General features: G+C 46.5%; 1 protein-coding gene and 1 long non-coding RNA gene across 3 annotated transcripts in view; both read left to right on the plus strand.

The window, feature by feature from the left end:
* Positions 1-12,130: 12,130 nt before the first annotated feature.
* LOC137561108 (uncharacterized) lies at positions 12,131-17,365 on the plus strand. The gene is made up of 7 exons (XR_011029873.1): positions 12,131-13,054; positions 15,069-15,119; positions 15,202-15,252; positions 15,381-15,396; positions 16,387-16,417; positions 16,530-16,560; positions 17,344-17,365. It is a non-coding gene; the product is annotated as an uncharacterized lncRNA (long non-coding RNA).
* A 1,995-nt stretch (positions 17,366-19,360) lies between these two features.
* The window catches only part of LOC137561109 (nuclear pore complex-interacting protein family member B12-like), a 6,446-nt gene continuing 904 nt past the window's right edge, over positions 19,361-24,902 (plus strand). The window contains exons 1-7 of one of the 2 annotated variants that reach the window (XM_068272362.1): positions 19,361-19,381; positions 20,569-20,613; positions 20,940-21,005; positions 21,095-21,133; positions 22,123-22,152; positions 22,338-22,484; positions 22,865-22,954. In XM_068272362.1, coding sequence (XP_068128463.1) covers positions 19,377-19,381; positions 20,569-20,613; positions 20,940-21,005; positions 21,095-21,133; positions 22,123-22,152; positions 22,338-22,484; positions 22,865-22,954 — 422 coding nt within the window. In that variant the 5' untranslated portion in view covers positions 19,361-19,376. The remainder of the gene's footprint in view (positions 19,382-20,568; positions 20,614-20,939; positions 21,006-21,094; positions 21,134-22,122; positions 22,153-22,337; positions 22,485-22,864; positions 22,955-24,902) is intronic. The other variant, XM_068272363.1, reaches the window with a different exon arrangement.

Consider the following 24,902-nt stretch of genomic DNA (forward strand, 5'->3'; position numbering starts at 1 on the left):
CCCCCAGTATAGGAAGTCAGGTAAAGGTGCATCAGTATAGGTAGCCAAGCATATGTGCCCACAGTATAGGAAGTCAGGTAAAGGTGCATCAGTATAGTAGTCAGGCATAGGTGCCCCCAGTATAGGAAGTCAGGTAAAGGTGCATCAGTATAAGTAGCCAGGCATAGGTGCCCCCAGTATGGGAAGTCAGGTAAAGGTGCATCAGTATAGTGAGCCAAGCATAGGTGCCCCCAGTATAGGAAGTCAGGTAAAGGTGCATCAGTATAAGTAGCCAGGCATAGGTGCCCCCAGTATAGGAAGTCAGGTAAAGGTGCATCAGTATAAGTAGACAGCCATAGGTGCCCCCAGTATAGGAAGTAAGGTAAAGGCGCATCAGTATAAGTAGCCAGGCATCGGTGCCCCCAGTATAGGAAGTCAGGTGTAGGTGTCCTCAGTATAATGAGCCAAGCATAGGTGCCCCCAGTATAGGAAGTCAGGTGTAAGTGCATCAGTATAATTAGCCAGGCATAGGTGCTCCCAGTATAGGAAGTCAGGTGTAAGTGCATCAGTATATGTAGCCAAGCATATGTGCCCCCAGTATAGGAAGTCAGGTGTAGGTGCATCAGCATACTTAGCCATGCATATGTGCCCCCAGTATAGGAAGTCAGGTGTAGGTGCATCAGTATGGGTAGCTAAGCATAGGTGCCCCCAGTATAGGAAGTCAGATGTAGGTGCATCAGTATATGTAGCCAAGCATATGTGCCCCCAGTATAGGAAGTCAGGTGTAGGTGCCTTCAGTGTAGGTAGCCAAGCATAGGTGCCTGCAATATAGAAAGTCAAGTGTAGGTGCATCAGCATAGTTAGCCATTCATAAGTGCTAACACTCCCAGTATAGGAAGTCAGGTGTAGGAGGACCCCGTATAGGTAGTCTGGCATAGGTGCCCCAAGTATAGGCAGTCAGGTGTAGGAGCCCTCAGTGGCATGTGCTGGCAGTGGAGGCTAACTCACAAGCTCCACTACTTCCAGCGCTGACCTCACTCTTCTCTACTCTCCTCCGCTCTGACTGTAGTTAGAACAGGGCTACTGATGTCGCATTTGTGGATTTCTTGTAGTCCTGCTTTAACTACAGAGCGGAGGTGGGGAGAAGCGGGGAGAGAAAGAGCGGGCCAGCGAGTGGCGAGACATGCCCGATGCAGCTGCGACACATGAATGTGTCGCAGCACACGGGTTGGCAATGTGTGCAGTAGAGTCTCAGTTATGAAGCACTAACGACTCCATGTTAAAATAGGCCTTGACAATATAGTATTATACTATACCAGGGGGGGACAAATTACGGGCTGTTTCTCTATTTCATCCGGCTTGCAGATGCAGCGCTGGATTCAGTGTCCTCTCTCCCTCCCTACAGAATGAGAAAAGGGCCCGTTCACACTCAGCAACGCAATCGCCTTCTAATTTTGCATTGCGGTGTTCCACATTTTTTTGCCGATTGCGTTTAGCAATTCGCATTGAATAAGAATCGTGACGAAAAGGCTGTGAAAATGCTATATGTAGCATATAACATGCCGCAATAGCTGCAGTGTGAGTAATCCCACAGGATTAGTGGTGCAGCAGCGCTTTGCTGATCCCCAGCTGTCAGCAAAGAGCGAATCACGGGCAAAAAGCGCCCATGTGTGAACTCAGTCTAAATGACAGGCTCACCGGCACCTTCCAGTGCCGGTCTCCATGGCCACAGCAGTACATGTCAGTTGTCTGCTTGGAAGGCCACGGAACTGCACTGGTTAATGCTGCGGTAAGCTGTATAGTGTGTCACAAAGTGTGGCCCTGCTGCTGCTGTTAGGTCTTATCCCGCTGGCTGTATTGAGCTGTCCCACATGAAGGCGTGGAGCTGTCTCGCATGTGCTGCTGGAAGCCTGGGCCCGCCATGTAGTGTGTGCCCTCCCTAGGCCTGAAAGAGGCCGTCCTGCGAGAGCCGCTATCCACCTACCTCTCCAGCCTGCAACACTCCCGGCCCGGACAGCTGCCCCTCCTGCAGCTTTCCCCACCCAAATCCTCTGTGGGACACCAGTGCACCTGTCTGAGCAAACTCAGGGTGACCCCACCGACAGCCACAGCCAGTACATGAGCAGCAGCCCCACAGCAGCAAACGAGTTGGTGTGTGTATTGCCCTCTCTCCTGTGTGTGCGTGTGTTGTACTGCTTGTGTGTACTGCTTGTGAGTGTACTGCCTGCCCTCTCTCCTGTGTGTGTACTGCCTGCTCTCTCTCCTGTGTGTGTACTGCCTGCCCTCTCTCCTGTGTGTGCGTGTGTTGTACTGCCATGTGTGTACTGCTTGTGAGTTTACTGCCTGCCCTCTCTCCTGTGTGTGCGTGTGTTGTACTGCCATGTGTGTACTGTTTGTGAGTGTACTGCCTGCCCTCTCTCCTGTGTGTGCGTGTGTTGTACTGCCATGTGTGTACTGCTTGTGAGTGTACTGCCTGCCCTCTCTCCTGTGTGTGTACTGCCTGCTCTCTCTCCTGTGTGTGCGTGTGTTGTACTGCTTGTGTGTACTGCCTGCCCTCTCTCCCGTGTGTACTGCCTGCCCTCTCTCCCGTGTGTACTGCCTGCTCTCTCTCCTGTGTGTGCGTGTGTTGTACTGCTTGTGTGCACTGCCTGCCCTCTCTCCTGTGTGTGTACTGCGTGTGTGTGTGTGTGTGTGTGTGTGTACTGCGCGTGTGTGTGTGTGTGTGTGTGTGTACTGTCTGCCCTCTCTCCTGTGTATGTGTTGTACTGACTGCCCTCACTCTCCAGATATCATCCTTTCCAGAACCTTCACTCCTCTCATGAGACCCTCTTGTCATCCATAAAGCTCATGTCTGCTTCAGCTACATACACACATCATACCAAAATTGGTTGAAATATAGACCAACGGTTGTTTGATGAAACAAGGTGACCATGAACAACCAACTTCAATTGACCGTTATATACATATGACTGACACAAGAAAGATGAAAATGTGATAGATGGTGGAAATTACACAAATGAGCTAATTGGTTAAACGATCAATCTGCGTACAAACGTCTTCCATTAAAACCGAATGTCAGGAAGTGATGTTAAAAAATTCCCCAAGATGATTAAAGAAATGTAATAAATGTGCGGGTAGAAATACTAAAGGCCAACACATGGGCCGCCTTGACCCTCAGAGCCCTTTCACACCGAGGCGATGCGGTATTTTTACCGCACCCCACCGCCATCCAATGTAAGTCTATGGAGACTGCCATACTGCCACGTTACAGCGCGACGGAAGTGAAGAATTCGCCACATCCCCGACGCAGGTCAAAAACCACGTTAGCGATGCGTCGAGTTGCGTCGATCTGCGCCGGCCCGGAAGTCATGTTAGTCTATGGGGACCCGTGGATTTGTAGAAATCTTTGGCCGCACTACTACGCAGGCGATACTTTCACACATGTGCTTCAATAAAAATGATTGTTGTACGTCAGTTAATTGTTTGTACACACAAACAACGGTAACAGATGGTTGGTCGAACGATTCCAACAGGTTTGATCATGGCCGGCTTCCGATATTGGTCATTTCATTGGGTTGTTGATGGTCGTTAGTTGTTGGTTGCTGCCCATAAATCTGTTAAAACCTCATTATTGGTTGTTTTATTAGGCTTACGACCAATTTGTATCTAATGTGTGTGCGTAGTTTTACTCTGAAAACTATAGAACAAATAGAAAAACAGGGTGGAATAACGATAAGCTGTAAACCAGGGCTGCCCAATGCGTCGATCGCGATCTACCAGTAGATCGCGAAGGACTGCTGGGTAGATCGCGTCAGCATTTTAAAATAGTACGCCAGACGCTGACTGTATGCAGCGCTGGCGTACCGTCTGATTGTGCTGCTCTGCTGCCCTATGCAGAGCAGCACAGAGCACACAGCCAATAGGGAGAGGCAAAGAGAGCGCCGCGTCATGCCCACCTCCTTCCTCCCAGTCCTCCCACTTTGTCCGCCGCTCTCCTCATGTAGTACGGAACCCCGTCGCTGACCCTGCATGCCTGGCTTGCAGCACTGACATCAGATTAGCGACAATCCGCAGTGGAGAGGAGAGCGGTGGGTAAGGACGTGAATACAGGAAGTGCTTTGCCTGTATACACGCCATTACCCTCCGCTCTCCTCTCCACTGCTGGTTGCCGCTATCAGATGTCTCAGTGCTGCATGCTCCTCCGGGCATGCAGGGTGAGTGAAGGGGGGTGGAGGAGAGCGGCGGCTGGTGGAGGGAGATGGCACCTATCTATATGACTGGGGCACCTATATCTAGCTATCTATATATGGGGGGCACCTACACCTAGCTATCTATATGTGGGGGGGGGGACCTATGCCTAGCTATCTATGTGGGGGACACCAATGCCTAGCCAGTGGCGTAGCTAAGGAGCTGTGGGCCCCGATGCAAGTTTTACATGGGGCCCCCCAAGCACTCTATACATAACAATTGATACGGCGCACCAAAACCTGCCAATGGCAACTACAGTGTCAGAGGTGCAAGAAGGGGATGGGGAACAGTTTGTTAATGATTACCACTATTCAAAGTATCTATAGAAGTGATTATTATGAGCTCAGTACCAATAGGGAGCTAATACTGTAGTTGTGGGAGGGCCCCTCGGGGCCCCTCTGGCCCAAGGGCCCCGATGCGGTCGCTACCTCTGCACCCCCTATTGCTACGCCCCTGTGCCTAGCTATCTATATGGGGGACCACCTATGCCTAGCTATCTATGTGGGGGACACCTATGCCTAGCTATCTATATGGGGGACACCTATGCCTAGCTATCTATATGTGGGTGGCACCTATGCCTAGCTATCTATATGGGGGACCACCTATGCCTAGCTATCTATGTGGGGGACACCTATGCCTAGCTATCTATATGGGGGACACTTATGCCTAGCTATCTATATGTGGGGGGCACCTATGCCTAGCTATCTATATGTGTGGGGCACCTATGCCTAGCTATCTATATGTGTGGGGCACCTATGCCTAGCTATCTATATGGGGGACCACCTATGCCTAGCTATCTATATGGGGGACCACCTATGCCTAGCTACCTATATGGGGGACCACCTATGCCTAGCTATCTATATGTGGGGGGCACCTATGCCTAGCTATCTTTGTGGGGACCACCTATGCCTAGCTATCTATGTGGGGGACACCTATGCCTAGTTATCTATGTGTGGGGGACCACCTATGCCTAGTTATCTATGTGGGGGACACCTATGCCTAGCTATCTATGTGGGGGACACCTATGCCTAGCTATCTATATGTGGGGGGCACCTATGCCTAGCTATATGTGGGGGGCACCTATGCCTAGCTATCTATATGTGGGGGGCACCTATGCCTAGCTATCTATATGTGGGGGGCACCTATGCCTAGCTATCTATATAGGAGGCACCTATGCCTAGCTATCTATATGGTGGCACCTATGCCTAGCTATATGGGGGCACCCATGCCTAGCTATATGGGGGCACCCATGCCTAGCTATCTATATGGGGGTCACCTATGCCTAGCTATATAAGTGGACCTATGCCTAGCTTTCTATATGGGGGGACCTATGCCTAGCTATCTATACGGGGGCACCTATACGTAGCTACTTATATTAGGGGCAACTATACCTGGCTATTTTAAATGTTGGTAGATCTCTTGAGCTCGGGAATTTTAAAAGTAGCTCGCGAGTCAAAAAAGTGTGGGCACCCCTGCTGTAAACAATAATATATTGGCTTTATTCTGCACAACATAACAACATTTCTTGCCTAAATAATAAATCAATCTGCCCCTGCCATGTTACAGCAGAGATTAACCACTTCGCCGCCCGAGTACAGTATATCTACGCTCCTTTGAACTTCATTTCCCCGCCCGGAGCATAGATATACGCACCCCCGCCACTATCCGCGCTCCCACACGCCGCCGCCCGCTTCCCTGGAGAGCAATGAATGGGAAAAAACGTTCCCGTTCGTTGAGCTAAGCCCCCCAGCAATGATCGGCTGCTTCTATGAGAAGCAGCGCGATCATTGTGAAAAAAAAAAAAGTTTCCCAGCCTCCCTGAACTTCCTGTAAGCGTACATCCTACACTTACAGGACGCATTCACAAAAAATTACTGTTGCCATCTTGTGGCCAAAAAGTAAAACTACACCCAAAAACATTTTTCATATACAAATACATTATTTTACAAAATGAATTAACACATTAACTCCCACACTCCCCAACTGTTACCAATTTTTTTTTTTTTTGTAATAAATTTTTTTTTTTTAAATTACAATAAAAAAAAAACATAAATAGTTACCTTAGGGACTGAACTCTCTAAATATTTATATCAATAGGGTATAACACTGTTACTTTATAAATTATGGGCTTGTAATTAGGGATGGACGCAAAACTGAAAAAATGCACCTTTACTTGCAAATAAAATATTGGCGCCAAACATTGTAATCGGGATATAATTTAAATGGTGTAATAACCAGGACAAATAGGCAAATAAGTTACATGGATTTTAATTACAGTAGCATGCATTATTTAAAAACTATAATGGCCGAAAACTGAAAAATAATGATTTTTTTTCTAAATGTTTTCCTATACTCCCATTAAAACACATTTAGAATAAAATAATTCTTGGCATAATGTCCCACCTAAAGAAAGCCTAATTAGTGGCGAAAAAAACAAGATATAGTTCATCTCATTGTGATAAGTAATGATAAAGTTATAGGCGAATGAATGTAAGGAGAGCTGAAAGGTGCAAATTGCTCGGATGCTGAAGTGGTTAACTGCCAGAGCATGTGATCTGGCAATGTCATACCAGAGCATGCGACCTGGCATTATGAAATACCAGAGCATGCGACCTGGCATGTGCCACCTGTTGCACAAGCCAGGTCGCATGCTCTGGTATGTCATAATGCCAGGTCGCATGCTCTGGCAGTTAGGTCGCATGCTCTGGCAGTTAGGTCGCATGCTCTGGTCACTTCTAGCTGTGCCTTGGAGGTGAGTAGATGCTGATTTGAGGTCTCTGAGGTTATGGCTGCAAATTGATGGTATTTACGGTTCAAAGTGGACCTGAATGTTTCTTTATAGTGATAAATATGTGTATTTACCCCTCGATTACATAATTAGCTCCGTGTCTCCCCCCTTCCCCCGCCGCTGTGTTTTGCCTGCTCGAGCGTTTCTCTCTCTCTCCCTCTCCGAGTCTCCCTCCCTCCTCTCTCGGTAACACATTTGGTTTGTACAGCTCGGATCTTTCTAGGGGAGGTGGGGCCGCTGGAGGGAGTGTTTACAGAGACACAGGAATCACTAGAGACAGGAATCAGTCCCGCCCCATGGCTCAGCCAGCCTACTGCAGCCCAGCCTGTGTCCTTCCTCCGTAGCTCCCGCCCCTCCGTCTAGCACTGCAGCGAATGAGGAGTCGGGATTACCGAGCAGGCAGCCTGAGGAGTGTGGATTTCCCTTCTGTGTTATGCTGGGGGCGATATCTCTGCAGGTATTCCCCCCACACATCCCAAATGTTGAGGGTAAGGAGGGGACAGCCCGATATACATCTGTGCCAAATGACAGCCCACGAGCCCTGCTGGTTCCCGAGATAAGAGTATACCGACCTATCTTGTGAGCCAGCAGGGCTGGGGGGCTGATATTCTGCACATGGTCAAATCGGGGGACCCCTTCCTACCCTCAAACTTTGGGGTGTACAGGTGGAATAACTGCTGAGATATTGGGGGGTGATTGGCACTGAGCATGTCATGTGGGTTAGTGAGGCAGCTCTGGGCAGCACAGACACTACTGCAGCCAGTGACACAGTGATCATCAAAATAAATTTGACATGAATAGAAATTAATTTCTGTTTTTTTTGCTGTTCATTAAGGTTTTCTACAACGTTTATTAGCATTTGTTTGGTGCTGGCAATGCTGAAAATTGCAAGTCTACCCACCTACTTCTGCTCATTGCTAGATTTATTTTATAATTGTGAGGATTGCATCCCTGGCATGCTATGGACTGGGCTCAGCATCACCATGCCTGGGGAGCAATGAAAGGGGCAAACCACACCACAGCTTTGCTTGCCAGTTTCTTCTCAGTCTTCTGTAAGGCCTCGTTCACATCTAAATGGGAATCGTGCGATTCCCACAAACCGCTAGCGTTTTTACAAAAGGCTACTCCTATTCTCCCCTATGGCAGTGTTCTCACTGCCTGGACCGCGGGCGTTTTGCGATTATCGCAAACGCATTACCTGCAGTGTTTTGCCAGCGATTCTGGAGCGATTGCGATTAGCATCTATAGAACCACTAATCGCGATTGCTCCCAAAAAGCTACTGCGTCTTGTGATTTTTCTGCGTTTGTCGTGGGAAAAATCACTCCCGCAAAAACACTAGCGGTAATCACTTGCGTTTTGCGATTTTCTAGTGTGAACGAGCCCTAAAGTGCAGCTGTTGCTCTGCCCAGCTGAGAGGTTAGTGATAGCCTGCCATGTCACTTTTCTATGGGAGCTCAGTGTGTGTGTCGCTGGGCACTATGTGTTGTCACATATGCTGTTATTGCAGTCCAACAACACTGTCATCCCCAACTTTACTGCGCAATTCTCTGACAGATTTACAGTCAGATTGATTATTTCCAACATGCTTGATCTGATTTCCGAATGAAATGAACAAAAAATCGATCAGAAATCAGATCGGACATGTTAGAAATAATCGATCTGACAGTAAATCTGTCAGAACATTGCTTCGTGGGTATCTAGCATTAGGTTATGTATATTTGGTTCCCAACTACGCCCACATTATGTTGCATGGCTATGGCCAATTTTTCAGCGCTGAGCCCTTTCCATGCTTTCTATGCTGCAGGAATGGGTGTCAGTAAAAATATATATATATATTTGCCAGTAAATTTTTAGAAGTTTCTCAGTAAAAAATAATTTGAAAGGTTGGCAACACTGCACTATGGCTACACATGTCATATGAGGCCTCTGTAATGGCTTCTGCAGGTTAAGGCAGCCATACACTGGTCGATTGCCACCAGATCGACCGGCAGATACATCCCTCTGTGATCGAATCTGATCAAGGCGGGATCTATTGGCTGCCCTGACTGCATACAGATTTAGAATCGATTTCACTATGAAACCGATTCACCGTCTGTGGAGCTGCCGCTACTTCCGCCCCCTGCATACATTACCTGATCCGGCCGACACAAGTCCCCCGGTAACGCTGTCTCTGGTGGCTGGATAATGGTTAACGGCTCCGCCTCTGACACAAGAGACCTGGGTTCAAATCTCGGCTCTGCCTGTTCAGTAAGCCAGCACCTATTCAGTAGGAGACCTTGGGCAAGACTCCCTAACACTGCTACTGCCTATAGAGCGCGTCCCAGTGGCTGCAGCTCTGGCGCATTGAGTCCGCCAGGAGAAAATCGCGATATAAATGTTCTGTGTTTGTTTATCCGCTCTGGGCTCCAGCTTCACTTTACTTCCTGTCGGGGGAAGTTTAAACAGTAGAGGGCGCTCTACTGTTTAAACTTCCTGTCGACACAGGAAGAAGTGAAGCCAGCGTGGAGACGGGACAGCGGGGACACGCGCCGGCGGAACGGGTAATGTATTGCCACTAGCGTCGGTCGTCGGACATTCGAACGCCGCTATCGACACACACTCCCGACTCGCCGGTGATCGAGCGAAATCTTTCTTGTGGACAGATCGACGGGAACAATCGATTTTGGATGGAAATCGATCGTTCGGTCAGCGTTTGCGCAACAATTTCACAGCAGATTCGATCACAGTGATCGAATCTGCTGTATATCAGCGGGAAATCGTGTAAGTGTATGGGCCCCTTTAGGATTAACTCCTGAAGTTGATTGGTTTCAGCAATTTGTGTTTATGTGTTTATCAGCATGATAAGCACATGTAGCCTGGAGAGTGGCAGTTGGTGGGGGGCGGAGTCTGTGTCAGGTCTTCTGGGCCTATAGGCTCCTTCCTGCTCGCGTCTCTGGGAGTGTACTGTGCCTGTGCAGTAAGGTCCCCGAGACGCCAGCGGGAGCACGCTCTATTCGTCTTGTTAGACGAATAATTGACCGATGACTGGGAACGAGTGATTGGAGGAGGACGGTGCGGGACATGACAGCCACAGGGGACCGATAGAAGTCCCGGGTAAGTGTCTGTTTGTGCTCTTTTAAAACTCCACAGAACCCCTTTAATGTCAAAGTAGTGATGTTAAAATATGCCCCAAGATGACTGAAGAAACGTAATAAATGTGCAGTGGAAATACTAAAGGCCAATACATGGGCTGCTTTATTATCCCTCAGGGCCCTTTCACACTGAGGTAGTGTGGTAATCTTACCGCATCCCACCACCATGCAATGAAAGTCTATGGAGACTTTAATACTGCGACGTTATGGCGTGACGTGGCAGAAGTGATGAATCCCTGACGCAGGTCAAAAACCACGTTAGCGCTGTGGCGATGTGTCGAGTTGCTGCGATCTGCATCGGCCTGGAAGTCATGTTAGTCTCCGGCGACGCCTGAATTTGTAAAAATTCAGCAACATGACGTTGCGGCGCACATGCGTAGAAGCATATTTTAACCATACGCTTCCGCAAACCCGAAGCAGGAAGTGACGGCAAACGCGTGTCACTTCCTGCTTGGCCGGTGGGCAGACAGGGAACACCGCGCAATAGCATGAGAGGTATTCTAAACGTATAAACCTTTTTGAAATGTAACATTAAGGAACGACCGCTCTTAGTACAAATGTGCGGAAAATCCCGCGCCTGTGTTCTTTGGTCGCACTACTACGCAGGCGATACTTTCACGCATGTGCTTTAATAAAAATGATCATTGTACGACGGTTAATTAATTGTATACACATACAACAGTAACAGACCGTTGGTCAAACGATTCCAACAGGTTTGATCATGGCAGACTCCTGATATCGATCATTTTATTGGGTTGTTGATGGTCGGTCGTTGTTGGTTGCTGCCCATAAATCAGGTTGAAACCTCGTTAATCGGTCGTTTTATTAGGCATACCACCAATTTTTATCTAATGTGTGTATGTAGCTTTACTCCAAAGACTGTAGGAGGGGAAGCGGATAGAAAAACAGGGCGGAATAACAATGAGCTGAAAACAGATAATATATTGGCTTTATTCTGCACAACATAATAACAATATTTCTTGCCTAAATAATAAATAAATCTGCCCAGCCATGTTATGGTGCCCATACATGGTACAATAAAAACGTTTTCATTTATTCAAGCAATATGATCAAATCGAATGAAAGTTAAAAATAATTTATTGTTTTGATCAAGAAAAAAAAAAAAATCAGGACGATTTTTCAATAATAATCCGATTGGACATGTTGAAAAAATCTTTATATTCAATCTAACGGAAGAAATGAAAAACATGTACCATGTATGGGCATCATTTGTGCAGAGATCAGCTGCCTGAACATGCGGCCTGGCATGATGCCACCTGGGACTCCCTGATTTTGTTTGCTTTGTATAGTTACAGTACTGGCAGAAGGGTTGAAAGGGACTGTGGTTCCACTGGGACTTGTGGTTCCACTCATAATCAAGACTTACACTGTATGCTGAGACTTGTAGTCCGTCCTCTTGTCTGTTCTATGGGGCTGGCAGGGAATGTTTGGGCTGCTTGCTAGTGTTTCCATGTCACATGAGACTGGCAGCTCCATATAGTGCAAGAGACCTATCCTGTACTATGCGCTGGGCTATGCTGGGACTTGTAGTCCCCACAAATTCCAGCGCTCACAATTCTTGAAGGACTGGTTCTAATCAGAGCCAGCACCTGGGTCTGCAGCACAATCAAGACTTTGACTAGCAGTTCTCCCACATTGGGATCTGCAGTTCTCCTGTATTCTGCATCATTAGAGCAGAAATTGGCACTGTCCCATATGTGGTATTGGCTCCTTTATTACCCAAGTGTCCGTCTCCATCGGTATCTGTTTCTTCCCTCACTTCAGTTAAAGTCTGGTACACACCATGCAATGTCCCGTCAGATAGATGGGTCCAATAGATCATTTCCAACAGGTCCGATCTGATTTCCCATTGTTTTTCTGATCGCTTTGCATAGAAGTGATCAGAAAATCGATCAGAAAAACGATCAGATCTGTCAGAAATGATCTTTTGACCCATCTATCTGATGGGAAATTGCATGGTGTGTACCAGGCATTACAAGCCAGGCAGATTTTTTCTTCCACAGACACTCCAGCATGAATGTGCGCTGCAGATTGCTGCTTAAAGGACACGTCCAGGAAGAATCAAAATAAAAAATCCACTTACCTGGGGTTTCCTCCAGCCCCTGGCAGCCGTCCTGTGCCCTCACTGCAGCTCTGCTCCCCGCCGGTGGCCCGGGGTCCCCTCCGGTACAAGAGGGCCTACCTGTGTTCCAGCGTGTGGCTCACGTAGTCACGCTGACGTCAGCTGGACTGTACTGCGCAGGCGCAGTAGTTCTCTGCCTGCGCAGTACAATCCGGATGACGTCATTGCGACTTCATGACTGTACTGCGCAGGTGCAGTAGTTCTGTGCCATTTTATAAGTGGTCAGAAACTTGTAAATAACTCATGAAAGAATAAAGGTACGTTAAAACCAAGCACACCATTGTTTTTCTTATGAAATTCCCAATAAGTTTGATGTGTCACATGACCCTCTTCCTATTAAAAAAACAAAAGTTGGATTCAAAATGGCCAACTTCAAAATGGCCGCCATGGTCACCACCCACCTTGAAAAGTTTTCCCCCTCACATATACTAATGTGCCACAAACAGGAAGTTACTATCACTAACCATTCCCATTAAGGTGTATCCATATAAATGGCCCACCCTGTAGATATGAAGTTGGAATTTGCTGGGCTTATACTGAGGGCGGCTTGTGCTGATATTTTTATCTGATACATAGAGATGTAGCATTAGTAACAGGCACAGCAGCTGCTTTATGGCACTACAAACACTGATGTCATGCCTGTAGTCATATGTGTGTCTGTATAGACTTGCTGAGGACTGTCCTTTAACTGTCTCCTTTCCATTTACAGACGTATCTACTAATCCTTTGACCTGCGGAAGACTACTGTGCGACCAGCGACTGCTGTGAGTATTGCAGTGATATTAACCACTTCACACTCCTGCTTCCCCCTTATGGACAGTTGACATTTTAGCTATGCCCTTATTTAATAAGCTGTAACTTTAACACTACTTATGATACCTGAAGGTGGCATACATTAGGTGTCGGGACGACCGATTGACCATCTGTTTTAATTGTTATAATAGGTTTGGTTTATGATGCAACCAATTTGGGTCGAATGTATCGATAGGACAGGCTGTAGATGTAAGGCCGATTTGCTCAATTGGGTTCGAGTCGGCAGTGGCGTGCGATATCGGGACGAGAGACAAATGCAACGGAAGCTCTGGCACTCCCTAATGTAAAATGCCCCCCCTGGTGCCTGTTGCAGTATACTTTACCTGCCCATCGCTGGCTCTGTGTTACACGCGCCCCACGGATTTGCCGGCCCAACGTGGGCTTGTGTGACATCACACGCACCCAGGATGTGATGTCACAAGACCGATTCCCGAGAGATTTCATGGTGAAATCGATCAGGAATTGGCCTGTGGTGTATGGGCAGGCAACAGATCTCTCTCCGATCAGATTCAATCAGAGAGAGATCTGTCTCTTGGTCGATCTGCCCATACAGTTGATGTATGGGCACCTTTAGTGATCTATAAAGCATTTTTTTTCAGGACAAACTAGACATCCTTTGGTTTTTTTCCCCTCAGGAGTTATTTTATTTCATATGCATAGTGTGAAAGAAGAAAAAAAAATGAAAAAATACAGTTTCTCAGTTTTCACCCATTATTATTGTAGAAGTGCTACAGTAGATAATAAACTCTCTGGCTGTTATCCCATTTATTGTAAAACTTAAATTGTGTAAGGCCTGGTTCACACTTGCGTTGAAGTGGCAAACGGATCCGTGAAAATAGATCTTATCACCGGCCAATTGGATCTGTTTTCACTATGTTGCCACTCCATTATCTTTCCGCTGCTTACGTTCCATTATCCCCCACCCCAGACCCCCAACCCTAAAGTGTATTTTTCTGTTTAGAACGGTCAGTTTTTTCACTAGTGTGAAGAAACTTTCCGTTTTCTCATTGCCCCCACTGCAGTGCTTCAGCTTCCGTTTCTATTCCGCTGGACTCAGCGGTCCTGAAAAATTGGTGCAGCAGGAAACTTGCGGTCCTTTCAGCGGATCATGCGGAAACGGATCCGTTTGAACGGACGGATGTAAACGGATCCATAGGTTAACATTGGATCTGATCCCATCCGTTATGATCCGTTCCCTTCCGATTCCCCCCCCCCCCCCCCAGTGACAGGCCATTTTTAATTAAATAGGCCACTGCAGCTTTAAGGCAAAGTTGCAGGGTCATACAGCACAGCACACAAGTGATCCCCCGCCCTTTTCTCCCCACCAACAGAGCTCTGTTGGTGGGGTCTCATCGCCCCCCCCCCCACCCCCAGTGTTTGTTTTTTTTGTAAATATTTATTTATGTTATTTTTCAATAACATTTTAGCTTTTTTTAATCAACTGTATAACCCTCCCTCCCCCCGCCAGCCTATCGGCGTGATCGGCTGTGATAGGCTTCAGCCTATCACAGCGGATCACTTCCCTGTGTCCAAGGGGAACAGCCCCCCCCTATAGGTAGCCAGAGAGCGCCCCCTTATAGGTAGCCAGAGAGCCCCCCCTTATAGGTAGCCAGAGAGCCCCCCCACTATAGGTAGCCAGAGAAATCTCCCCCAGAATAAGTAGCCAGAGAGGTCCCCCAGTATAAGAAGACGGGCTACATGTGGCCGGATCCTGATGCCCTCTTTGCATATATCCTTCCGGGCTGCGGCTCAGAGTGTGGCTTAGGGTTCTCCATTTATAAACTTAAATTTACCCCGAGCCACACTGTATGTTATCCCACTATATTACCCAGTATGCCACTGAGACCTGATTTATTTTGACCTGTGTATTATTGTGCATTGGAAAATGTTATTACATCACTATGGCTGATGTGACGTCATACAGACCATGTAATCTTAATGTTTCTTTTGTTCTTTTCTCTACAGAATTATGTCTGACCTTGAGGACCCGAAAACTTTGAGCCCTCCATCCATGTTGTGAGTATATCCATATGCTGTTCAGTAACCCTCCTGTAACATTAGCAATACCTAATAATGTCTTGCTTTCTTTCTTATATAGGGAGTTTCCAATCCGAACAGTGGATCATTCGGCCACTAGCCTGCAGATTGTGTAAGTATATCAATACATGTGCAGCATCTCACCACCAATAGTGTCTTTATATAGAGGTAATAGATTGATGTCCATATAGAGCGGCAGTTGCCGGTGAATTTACTTTCCTGTTTTTTTCTCTCTTATAGACCTTGATATAGACATGTGAGTATAACCATGGGCGGTGCACAAAGACTACCTAATACTACTATGGGGAGGTGCATGAAGGCTACCTAATACTACTATGGGGGTGCACGAAGACTACCTAATACTACCTATGGGGAGTGCATGAAGGCTACCTAATACTACTATGGGCGGTGCACAGAGACTACCTAATACTACTATGGGGGGGGGGGTGCATGAAGGCTACCTAATACTACTATGGGGGGGGGGGGGGGGGGGCATGAAGACTACCTAATACTACTATGGGGGTGCATGAAGGCTACCTAATACTACTATGGGGGGTGCACAAAGACTACCTAATACTACTATGGGGGGGGGGGGGGGGGTGCATGAAGGCCACCTAACACTACTATATACTACACAATATAGACATATGACTATGGTAGGGACTAGAATGTGAGCTCCTTCGAGGGACAGTTAGTGACAAGACTATATATACTCTGTACAGCGCTGCGGAAGATGTTGGCGCTATACAAATACTAAATAATAATAATACTACTACTATGGAGGGGGTGTACAAAGGATACTGAATACTACTATGGAGGGGGTGTACAAAGGATACTGAATACTACTATGGAGGGGTGTACAAAGGATACTGAATACTACTATGGGGGGGGGGGGCTTAAAAGGTTACCTAATACAACTATCTGGGCATTAAGAATGGACCAAAAATGACTTACTACTACTATCGGGGTGGGCAGACCCAAAAGCTTCCTAATACTATAATTTGGGAATGATAAGGGGGCACAAGTGCTACCTAATACTACTGTATGGGGTGGGGGTGATGGAGGGGGCCACAAAGGCTACCTAATGCTGCTACCTGGGAGGAGGGATGTAACAAGAGACCACAGAACCTACCTAATACTGTCTGGGGAGGGGGGTGATGGAGGGCCACAGAGGCTCCCTAGTATTGCTATTTGTGTTACTTTACTCTTCCTGTATCTGACACAGTTTTTGTTTCTCTCATTACAGTGAGGACCGTGAGGTTTCAGACAGTGACTCAGTAAGTACACCCAACATGGCATGTGAGGAATGGATGAAAGTTGCTGTTGTTGTTGAATATAATGTAATAACATGAAATACTAACTTGTGTCTTTCCACTTTTCTCTTTTCAGTCTGATTTTGAAAATGGCGGATATCTGGACTGTAAGTATGAGTCTTGTACACACACAGGACCAGCAACGGTAATGGCAGAGCTACAATTGGAGTATGATCGAGAGTTTACTCAAATCTACTATCTATACCGAGGAGGGGGCTACCTAATACTGGGGGCACATCTGCTATCTATACTGAGGAGGGGGCTACCTAATACTGGGGGCACATCTGATATCTATACTGGGGGCACATCTGATATCTATACTGAGGAGGGGGCTACCTAATACTGGGGGCACATCTGATATCTATACTGGGGGCACATCTGATATCTATACTGAGGAGGGGCTTCCTAATACTGGGGGCACATCTGCTATCTATAGTGAGGAGGGGGCTACCTAATACTGGGGGCACATCTGCTATCTATAGTGAGGAGGGGGCTACCTAATACTCGGGGAACATCTGCTATCTATACTGAGGAGAAAGGGTACTTAACCCTCCTGGCGGTCTATTAAAATCCGCCAGGGGGCAGCGCAGCATTCTTTTTTTAATTTTATCGTGACATAATACTGGAGGCACATCTGGCTACCTATACTTGGGGAAAGGGGTAGTTGCTTTTTATTACTGCAGGTGCATTTCTTACCTATACTGGGGTGAGCACAATTGAATGGGGGGACCTTGTCCTGGCCCTGGTGACGACAATCGTCTAGTCAGTGCAGGACACTATTATTACTATAGGGGAGGACCCAGCTTATGCCACAAAGCCTACAATACTCAAACTATTCTGTGCCTGATATTTCTGAATAATCTCACTCATGTTCTCTCTTTTATTTTCAGGCCTTGAAAGAGACGAGCTGTAAGTCATTTTTCTTTGTCTACAAAGCCTACAGGTGCAAACTCGAAAAATTAGAATATCGCTCAAAAGTTAATTTATGTCAGTAATTTAACCTTAAAAAGTTAAACTAATATAAGAAATAGACCCATTATATGCAAAGCGAGATATTTTAAGCCTTTATTTGTTATCATTTTGATGATTATGGCTTACAGTTTATGAAACCCCCAAAATCAAAATCTCAGACCATTAGAATAGTGTGAAAATGTTCCATATTCTAGGCTCAAAGTGTCAGACTCTAATCAGCTAATTAATCCGAAACACCTGCAATGGGTTCTTATTTCATGTATCAGTTTCACCTTTTAAGTTGAATGACTGGAATTAATGGACTTTTGCATGATAGTCAAAATTTTTGAGTTTTACCTGTTTATATTCACTTATAGTATAAACAGATGTGTGATATACATGCGTTCTATGTGTGATATACTATATTTTTCAGAATATAAGACACACCTAGGTTTATAGGGTCAATCCCAGGGAAAAAATATATATACTAAACCTGATGCGTCCATGTTCCATGTATCCTCTTCTGTCCCTCTGTGTCCTCCTTTACTTCCCCTGAGTACTCCCAGAGTGTCCCACTGTGTCCTCCTTTACCCTGTGTGTCCCCTTCTGTCCCTTTGTCCCACTGTGTCCTCCTTTGCCCCCTTTGGTCCCCCCCATGTCCCCCTCTATTCCCCCCTGCGTTGTCCTCTGGTTCTCCCTGTCTTCCTCCTGTACCCCTGAGTGGTCCACCTGTCCCCCTGTATCCCCTCCCCCCCCCCATGTGGTCCTCTGGTTCCCCCGCCATGTTTTCTCCACTGGCCCTGTGTAAGAATAATTAGCAGAAGCATCAGCTCACCTCACCAGCGATTCCTGCGCCGATCAGCAGACCTCTCCTCTCCTGCGTGGCTTTCCCTAGTGACAGCTTCTGCTAATGATGGCTTAGTGAGTATGTTGCTGTCACTTACAGTAGGCAGTAGAAATCTGACAGAAGTGAGAGGTTTTGGACTAGCCCATCTCTTCATAGTAGATTCTCAGGGATTTATTTATTTTCGAAAAGCACTTAGTGAATGGCAGTTACTCTAACTGCCAAAAAAAAACTGTGTAACGAGCAGGGAAGCTGGACAGCATCATTGTTTAAATCCTTTTTAGGGAACATCTTTATAAAGAATAAAAGCTTTGCTGAGAATCCCCCTATGAAGAGATGGACTAATCCAAAACCCTGTCACGTCTGTCAGATTTCTACTGCCTACTGTAAGTGACGGCAACATAGGAGAAAAGTATTTTATGGCTCATTTTACTCTGGAAAAAAAAACGTACTTCTTATTTGTCTATGTTTGCACATATTTTAAATTTTACAATTTTTCGCCATAGTGCCCCCCTTTAACTACAGAGGAGGTAACTTAAGGAATGAAGAGATAAGCTAACTCTCTAACTGTTTGTAGAAAGTTTTCTCTTGCCTTATTATCTCCCAGCATGATCGTAGTGAATTGAGGCCATTATCATAGACTAGTGATAGCAGTTTCTCTCACCTTCACTGACTTGCGTTCCCGTATTGTTCAGAAGGTGGAAAGATTGCTGTTGTACATGTTTAAAACATGTCAGAGTCCCCATTTCAAGCAAAGATAGCTCATTATTCTCTCTTTCATCCTTAGCTACCCTTGCTACTCTCGTTTGGCTTCCCCGCCCTCTTCATCAGGGACATCCTGGACGAACCAAGTGTTGAGTGAGTATCACATCTACTATTCACTTTTTGTTTATAAAATGTTTTTACTGTATGTGTAATGTTATTGTGGGAAGGTGAACATATGAAATCATCACACATTCACTTCATTACAGGATGAGGGCCGAGGTCACTAATACTGCTCAGACCTGACTATATACAGATGTGCTATGATAATATGATGGCTCATGTAATCATTCTGTCTCCTGTATTCCTTAGGATTGGCCCTGGCCATCGTGCAGAACCACCGCCCTGACCAGAAACCATGGACCGATGCCGTAAGTATTTAATTATTGTTATTTATTGTTTTTATATAGCACCAACATTACGCAGCGCTGTACAATAAATTAGGTTGCAGACATTGATAATAGGGGTTACAGACAAAACAATACAGGGAATAAGCAATAAGACACACAATGCTAGATCCAGGCACTAGAGTAGTAGTCTGAGTAATGCAAGTTCATGTTAATCGATGAGCAGAATGCACAATCAGATAGGATGCACAAGGAGGGAGGGGCCCTGCCAAAGGCTTACACTCTAATGGGAGGGGGGGTGGTGACATGATAGGAGGGGGGGACTGCATCAAGATTCCATGATAGTCTGTGTAGACTTGGGATGCAGTTAGTTGTCAGATACGTGTGCAGTCAGATGGGCGGGACACACACAGGCAATACTTGTAAGATGCAGTTGGTTGTCAGATACGTGTGCAGTCAGATGGGCGGGGGACACACACTGGCAATACTTGTAAGATGCAGTAAGTTGTCAGATACGTGTGCAGTCAGATGGGCGGGACACACACAGGCAATACTTGTAAGATGCAGTGATTGTCAGATACGTGTGCAGTCAGATGGGCGGGGCACACACAGGCAATACTTGTAAGATGCAGTAAGTTGTCAGATACGTGTGCAGTCAGATGGCGGGACACACACAGGCAATACTTGTAAGATGCAGTTGGTTGTCAGATACGTGTGCAGTCAGATGGGCGGGACACACACAGGCAATACTTGTAAGATGCAGTTGGTTGTCAGATACGTGTGCAGTCAGATGGGCGAGACACACAGGCAATACTTGTAAGATGCAGTTGGTTGTCAGATACGTGTGCAGTCAGATGGGCGGGGCACACACAGGCAATACTTGTAAGATGCAGTAAGTTGTCAGATACGTGTGCAGTCAGATGGGCGGGACACACACAGGCAATACTTGTAAGATGCAGTTGGTTGTCAGATACGTGTGCAGTCAGATGGGCGGGGGACACACAGGCAATACTTGTAAGATGCAGTTGGTTGTCAGATACGTGTGCAGTCAGATGGGCGGGACACACACAGGCAATACTTGTAAGATGCAGTTTGTTGTCAGATACGTGTGCATTTAGATGGGCGGGGGACACACACTGGCAATACTTGTAAGATGCAGTTGGTTGTCTTTTCCTTGTATGCTGAGATTATGTCTGCTTTATTCCCTGCAGATCTTACGAAGACATGCAGACCCCAACACCCGAGAACCTGTGGGGGTAAGTATTACCACTGACCAATCAGCTCTCTGGGACATTTTATAGACATCAGCGTGTCCAATCACCTACCTGTTCTACATGACATTGTATAGCCATGGAGATATACAGGGATGGTGTGAAAGAGACCCACTACTAATGCTCTATAACATCTGCCATGCTATAAGCTGGCCCTGTGATCACGTGTCTCCATTACATGTATTACATTCCAGCCTCCAGCCGCTTATCCGGACTCCTTTCCATTCTTGAGTTGCTGTGTAAGTATTACCTTTGAGTTTATTCATCAATAACATAAAAAGTTACGCCTCGCCCTTTGTCTTATTTCCTAGGATCATCACCGCCGTGGCTGCTGACCTCATATTTGCCATGGAGATGCACCCGGTGCCCCCCCTCACGTAAGTATTACCTGAATCTTATAGTCTGACCTGCATTAGATTGCTGTACAAGGATTGTAACCTCATTTTATATTTGTTTCCTTTTATAGAGACGACGAGGAGGATGCCTGGAGGAGAGTGGTGAAGAGGTGAGTATTCCCATATACACAATACACAGCAATACACAAGCAGCTCCACTATTTCCCCCATTAGCACTGGGGATGGCAGACACACCTCTTTCGTTTGGGCCCTCAGTGATACAAGGAGGTATTTAGGTAGGGAATGCCCAGGTGCAGTGGTGTAGCTAGACATTATGGGGCCCCATAGCAAAACTTTCATGGGGCCATAAAATGTAGGCATACTTGGGAAATGCCACCTACCTGTCCCCCTATGGATATGACCACCTACCTCTCCCCTATGGATATGACCACCTACCTCTCCCCTATGGATATGACCACCTACCTCTACCCTATGGATATGACCACCTACCTCTACCCTATGGATATGACCACTTACCTCTACCCTATGGATATGACCACTTACCTCTCCCCTATGGATATGACCACCTACCTCTCCCCTATGGATATGACCACCTACCTCTCCCCTATGGATATGACCACCTACCTCTCCCCTATGGATATGAGGTAGCTGGGAGATTTGCATTCTCATGTGATCTACAACATGAGAATGCAAATCTCATCAAGCCCCCTCTGCTCCAGGGCCCCATAGCAGCTGCTATGACTATTGCTACACCCTTGCCTAGGTGTTGGGGTCTTCCATGACTGAACGCGGTCTCCCCAGGCCCCTCTAGTGATGAACATTAGTATTCACAGTACAGCAATTCAGTCTTTACCTTACTGCAGAAATGCATTAGAAAAAAGTGCCTCTTTTAAGCCTTTCCAATACTTTCCCCCAATCATCCCTGTCCCCCCCCCAGCAGCTCATTATTTCCTGAGTGCTGGAGGGGGACATGGGGGATCGGGGAAAGGACTGGTGGGGGTGGTCCGGAGGGTCTATAGCTCCTTGCACTAGAGGAAGGAGGTGACTTAGCATCAGCACAGCGTTATATGTTGGCGCTATATAAATCCAATAAATAATAAAAATATTAATTCCTGCTATTTCTTATCATTTTTTGCAGGATCCGAGACGACTACATCGAGGATCCAATGTAAGTACTTTATTAGCCAAACAAGTGAATGGAAGCGCTGAACCGTAAGTACTTGCAGGAGTCTTTACATATATGTATCTCCTTGCTGTTTCTTGAGAATAAACAGTTTACAAGCTATTTCTTCCTTCCTTAGCCCTACAAAGTATTTACTGTGTGACTGATAGTTCTCTTTCACTTTTCTGCAGTTGCGTCCAGCCACCACCGCCACCAGCTGCAGAGGACATCGAGCCACCGCCACCAGCTGCAGAGGACATCGAGCCACCGCCACCAGCTGCAGAGGACATCCTGCCACCAGCTGCAGAGGACAACCAGCCACCAGCTGCAGAGGACCAGTAAGTAATTCTCCAATACTTGCTACTAATCATTATGGACTTTGATGGTTAGTTTATAAAATGGATGCAGGTGTAGGATAACAATGGGAGCCAATCACAAGATATTACTGAAATGCATGCAATTCCGGCTTGCATGCAAATTTCATGCAACTTGGAACTGGGTAAAACAAATGTTCTTCCTGTCATTTTTGATTGGCCCAATTCCAAGCTGCATACAATTTATATTAAATTTGCATGCAAGAATAATTAGCATCTTATTGACCATTTGGTGTCCATGTATGGGATCTGCCCACCAGCCGGTTAGACAGGATAAGAATTGTATTATATCCATTGAAGATTTCCACAGCCTTCTTACACTTACCTCTGTTTTCCTTTTCCAGGCCACCCACTCCAGGACCAGCAGAGGGATCACCACCGGAGGCCCCACCGGCAGAGCCAACACCAGCTCCGCGGAGGACTCTGAGAGCAAGGTAAGTTGTCCTGTAACCTGTCTATAGGTGTGGCCATCTGTAGCGCTTCCTATAGGCTCCCTCCTTGTGATGTCACTTCCTGATAGATCAGGTTTGAATCTATGGCTTATGACTGCCCAGCCATCATATCCCCTCCACCTCAGTTCTACCTTCCCAGTCTGATTCTGTACAGTACACAGTGGGGCTCCTATAGCAATGTGCATGTCAAAGAGCAACACTGACCACTACTGATCAGTGTGGAGAGTCGGTCCACAGTGGGTGACCTCTGCTGAAGGTACTAACACTATGCAAATGGGTTGTGATAAGCTCCTCCTCCTGCATGCTATTCCTGACTGGAATGATCAGGGACAGTACAGGAAGACTCTGAGGGCCCGTTTCCACTAGGAGCGGTGCGATGCGGCTACATAGCCGCATCGCACCGCAGGTGTCCTGAAACACATGCACAGCAATGGAAGAGTTTCCGCTGCATGCATGTTGTGCGGAGCGATCGGAGAATCTGCAGCATGTTGCAGATTCTCGCACGTCCGCATCCGCCCGCAGCCGCTTCCCATCTCCTACAATGCACTTCCGCATCGGGAGGTAGCCGCATTCGCATCACTTTGTAGTGGGGGTTTTTTAGCTGTCGACATGAAACCTGCCAGAAGGGTGATAAGTCACATTTAATGGATATGTTATTTTTTTCCATCCTAATTTAAAGAACTATGTGAAGAATTCAATAAAAGTGTTCCCCAACTTTAGTTGCTGTAATTAATTTTCAAATATTTTTTGCTTCGCATTTAAATTGCTTCCAAAGATCACTGAAATCTGCTTTTTGTGTCCCTGAAAAGCTATCCTGTCTAAAGGTGACCATACATCAGACAACTTGGCGGACGATTAACCATCCGATTCGATTATTATAATCAAAATCAGATGAAAATTGGTGCAGCCAATTGCATGCCCAACCGACAATGCGACCAATTTCTTGTTGAAATTGGCCATGAGTCGATTGGACATGCTGCAAGATGTAGGGCCGACTTGCTTTATCGGGTCCCAGTGTAACCGGCAGCGATATCAGGACAAGTGACGAAACCCCTGGCGTTGTTCCCGGAATGTGTACAAGTGTGTGTAATATGTAAATATGCTGTAATATGCATTTATACATTACCTGTCCTGTGTTATGGTGGCCGTCCGTCTTCTGCCGCTCTGCAATTACCCGCATACACGCTGCCAGCGCATAGCACGCCGGTGTGTGACGTCACACACCAGCAGCGTGTATGCAGATAATTGCAGAGAGGCGGCAGACAGGCGGTCACAGGACAGGTACTGTATAAATGCACATTACAGCACATTTATACATTATACACACACATACATACACACCAGCAGCGTGTATGCGGATAATTGCAGAGAGGCGGCAGACAGACGGTCACAGGACAGGTACTGTATAAATGCACATTACAGCACATTTATACATTATACACACACATACATACACACACAGCAGCGTGTATGCAGATAATTGCAGAGAGGCGGCAGACAGGCGGTCACAGGACAGGTACTGTATAAATGCACATTACAGCACATTTATACATTATACACACACATACATACACACCAGCAGCGTGTATGCAGATAATTGCAGAGAGGCGGCAGACAGGCGGTCACAGGACAGGTAATGTATAAATGCACATTACAGCACATTTATACATTATACACACACATACATACACACCAGCAGCGTGTATGCAGATAATTGCAGAGAGGCGGCAGACAGGCGGTCACAGGACAGGTACTGTATAAATGCACATTACAGCACATTTATACATTATACACACACATACATACACACCAGCAGCGTGTATGCAGATAATTGCAGAGAGGCGGCAGACAGGCGGTCACAGGACAGGTAATGTATAAATGCACATTACAGCACATTTATACATTATACACACACATACATACACACCAG

This window comes from Hyperolius riggenbachi, chromosome 3 (genome assembly GCF_040937935.1).
Source record: "Hyperolius riggenbachi isolate aHypRig1 chromosome 3, aHypRig1.pri, whole genome shotgun sequence".
Taxonomy (NCBI): domain Eukaryota; kingdom Metazoa; phylum Chordata; class Amphibia; order Anura; family Hyperoliidae; genus Hyperolius; species Hyperolius riggenbachi.